Here is a 2,693-nt window from a genome sequence, read left to right as displayed (position 1 = left end):
GCCAGGCTCTCCCTATTCCCTTGCAGAAGGGTTAGCAATTTCATCTTGTCCTCTGCGGTCACTTCCGAGCTTACTTAAATAACTTCCTCTGTGAATAAGGGCAACTTCCTCTGAGAGTAAATGTGATTCAGTTGGGGGCCTTCTGGAAACCTCCGGATAACACAAGAGCCCAACCTTTTTATGACTTCAATCCCCGGCTTGTCCAAGAAGTCCCTTCCAATCAATACGTCGATGTCAAGTACCTGATCCGGAACGATATGTAGAACTGCAATTTCCTCGATTTCATCCAGTTGAATTGTTTCTCTCGCTTTTCTCTGTACTTGGCATTCCCCGTTAGCAAATCCCCGCAGGTTAACCTCACAGGGTTCGGTATTCAGATCCAATCGACGAGCACATCTCTCTCTAATCGCTGAGCAATCTGCTCCTAAGTCCACAAATGCTGCCAAAAGTTGTCCTCGGATTTTAATAGTCTTCTCCAACTCATTTTTCTTCGTCATCGCCATCTCCAGGACTCTCACCTGAACTCAACCGGGCGCCATATCCTTCCGGAATTGATGCTCTTTTTTGTCTCACTCTGCCGCGATAGAGTTTGTCTCACTCACTCTCATTAGTCTTTTATGGGAATTTTTTGCACTCCCGACCGTTTCCTTCTGTATTTCAAAAACATGTAATGTCCAGTGTACAAGTATTTCCGTAAATAACAGTGGAATAACCATTCTATGTATTCCTCACAAAATTATTGTATTCAGATTTAGAGAAAAAAAATCCGAGGCACTTAAAAACCAGGTATCAAATTTTCATGGCATTATCAAGAAATTTGCAAATTTGGCAGCAAATTTTACTCTATATCACGTTTGCGGAAGACTATTAACACGTAGGAAGTGGGCACATACTGTTTTTTTTAACATATTATTCATTTTAAAAGAATTTCTTAATTTTTTCTTGAAAATTCCCATTCTTTCTTAAGTTCCACCAGTTGGCGCTACGGTCAAGTTGTCAAGTGTAGAACAATCAGATGTTTTTGTTGGCAAAGTGACATAACCTCAATTTGTGCGTGTTTATTTGTAAAAAAACCAATTTTTTCTTCGTAAAAGTATATAAAATCATTAGAAAAGTGTGCCTCAAATACCGCGGATACCAACACCACAATCTCTGGAGCTGGCGACATCGTCAAGATACCCAGAAAAACTGAGGAAAAGGCTGTCGAAGAGGATCACAGAAAAAGCTATGACTACGGGAAAATGCATCCCGATTATGTGCTCGAGTCCCTCATTGTCGGGGTTCATGAGAATCTCCACCTAAGTGCAGATGAAGCTGAAGTTCATTTTACCGATCTGCAGCAAAACAGTAGTCACAGAACTTCCCTCGTGTAACTCGTCACAAAGAAATACACTACTTGAAGAACAGAGATCTACAGACATCCATTTCCCACCTGAAGGAATTCAATCAAGCGGATGCGGGAGCTCCCGTTATGTTGAGCGGTGAAGTGACCGGATTGACGCAGGGTCAGCATGGATTTCACATTCATGAATTCGTCGATGCCACCAATGGATGCACATCTGCTGGAGTGCACTACAATACCCATGGCAAAGAACACGGTGGACCAGATAGTGCTGTGAGACATGCTGGAGATCTTGGCAATATTGAGAAAATGACCTTGACTGGATTTCCTGTGAGATGCGGAACTGCAGACTTCATCCTGCTGGATTTTGACGTGATATACGAGCAGGATGTGAACCTCTGAGGCTGAGAAATACTGGTAAATCCATCCTGGAGAAACGCTGGGCTTCCGGGAACTTTCAAAAGTTCTGATTTCAACCATGGAGGTACATAGTACACGGAGCACACGGCATCTTCTTAATGAAGCAGAGATTCCAATATTGATTACACGTGGCTTCCAGAAGTGTTTTAGGGTCAGTGCCAAGCAACTATTCAGTAACAATATTTTACTATCACTTGACCGACTTGACCAAATTCTTTGTTAAAAATGCGCCTATGTAAAACGACAAGAAAAATAAATTTAATAACAATATTAAAAAAATATTTCTAAATTCATAATTTTTTTTTGTTATAAGACTATGCAACAAATTAAAACTTTTTGTTGGCACACGGATCTCCTATGGTACGTTTGATAGAGTCGAGTCTCCTGATCAAGAATTTGTTTTTGGTTTTGCTCCTATACGTCACAATTTTCTTTAAAGATCTTTTTTTTGTTTTTGCTTTAGTGTCTCATGTTATCAATATTCCTCCGGTTCTAGTGAACAGATAATAATAAATGGGCATCCATTGGAAAGGTAAGTAGTTGAGTTTCAATCAACTTGAAAATTTTGTGATATTTGTAAAAAAAAACTCCTTGAGCAAAAACAGAGTCTAACTAAAAATTCTCAAAAATGATCCGAGAAGGGAACTTTTTAAAAATCATATAAACTAAGCAAAACTATATATTAATGTATGTAGGATTCAAAAAGGAGGATATTGAGGGAAAAGACTCTTCCTTTTATTTAATAAAAGATTTAATTGAAAAGAATGTAACTTCAACGTCTGCTTCCTATGAACAATCGAATGAGAATAATTTTATTTCAAACTGGACTACTATTTTTCATCCAATTCCCACACGGCCCTTCCTGACATCAAGTTTCCCCCTGGATAACTTCCTTGCCAGTATTTCATTAAGTCAATCCTCATTAAACTTT

General features: G+C 39.1%; 1 protein-coding gene across 1 annotated transcript; it reads left to right on the top strand.

The window, feature by feature from the left end:
- Positions 1–1,241: 1,241 nt before the first annotated feature.
- LOC129809136 (superoxide dismutase [Cu-Zn]-like) lies at positions 1,242–1,821 on the top strand. The gene is made up of 2 exons (XM_055858944.1): positions 1,242–1,319; positions 1,403–1,821. Exons 1-2 carry the CDS (start codon positions 1,242–1,244, stop codon positions 1,742–1,744), a joined length of 420 nt encoding a protein of 139 aa, XP_055714919.1. The 3' UTR covers positions 1,745–1,821.
- Positions 1,822–2,693: the final 872 nt, after the last annotated feature.

The sequence above is a fragment of the Phlebotomus papatasi genome, unplaced genomic scaffold (assembly GCF_024763615.1).
Source record: "Phlebotomus papatasi isolate M1 unplaced genomic scaffold, Ppap_2.1 HiC_scaffold_315, whole genome shotgun sequence".
Lineage (NCBI taxonomy): Eukaryota > Metazoa > Arthropoda > Insecta > Diptera > Psychodidae > Phlebotomus > Phlebotomus papatasi.
Note: the sequence above shows the minus strand (reverse complement) of the source record. Positions and strands in the feature narration are given on the sequence as shown.

What these genes read in the sequence shown, in the direction of transcription:
- LOC129809136 (XM_055858944.1), top strand. Translation starts at nt 1,242, where the DNA reads ATGCATCCCGATTATGTGCTCGAGTCCCTCATTGTCGGGGTTCATGAG. An exon ending in TAAGTGCAGATGAAGCTGAA is followed by an intron (nt 1,320 to 1,402) that starts GTTCATTTTACC and finishes CACTACTTGAAG; the next exon opens with AACAGAGATCTACAGACATC.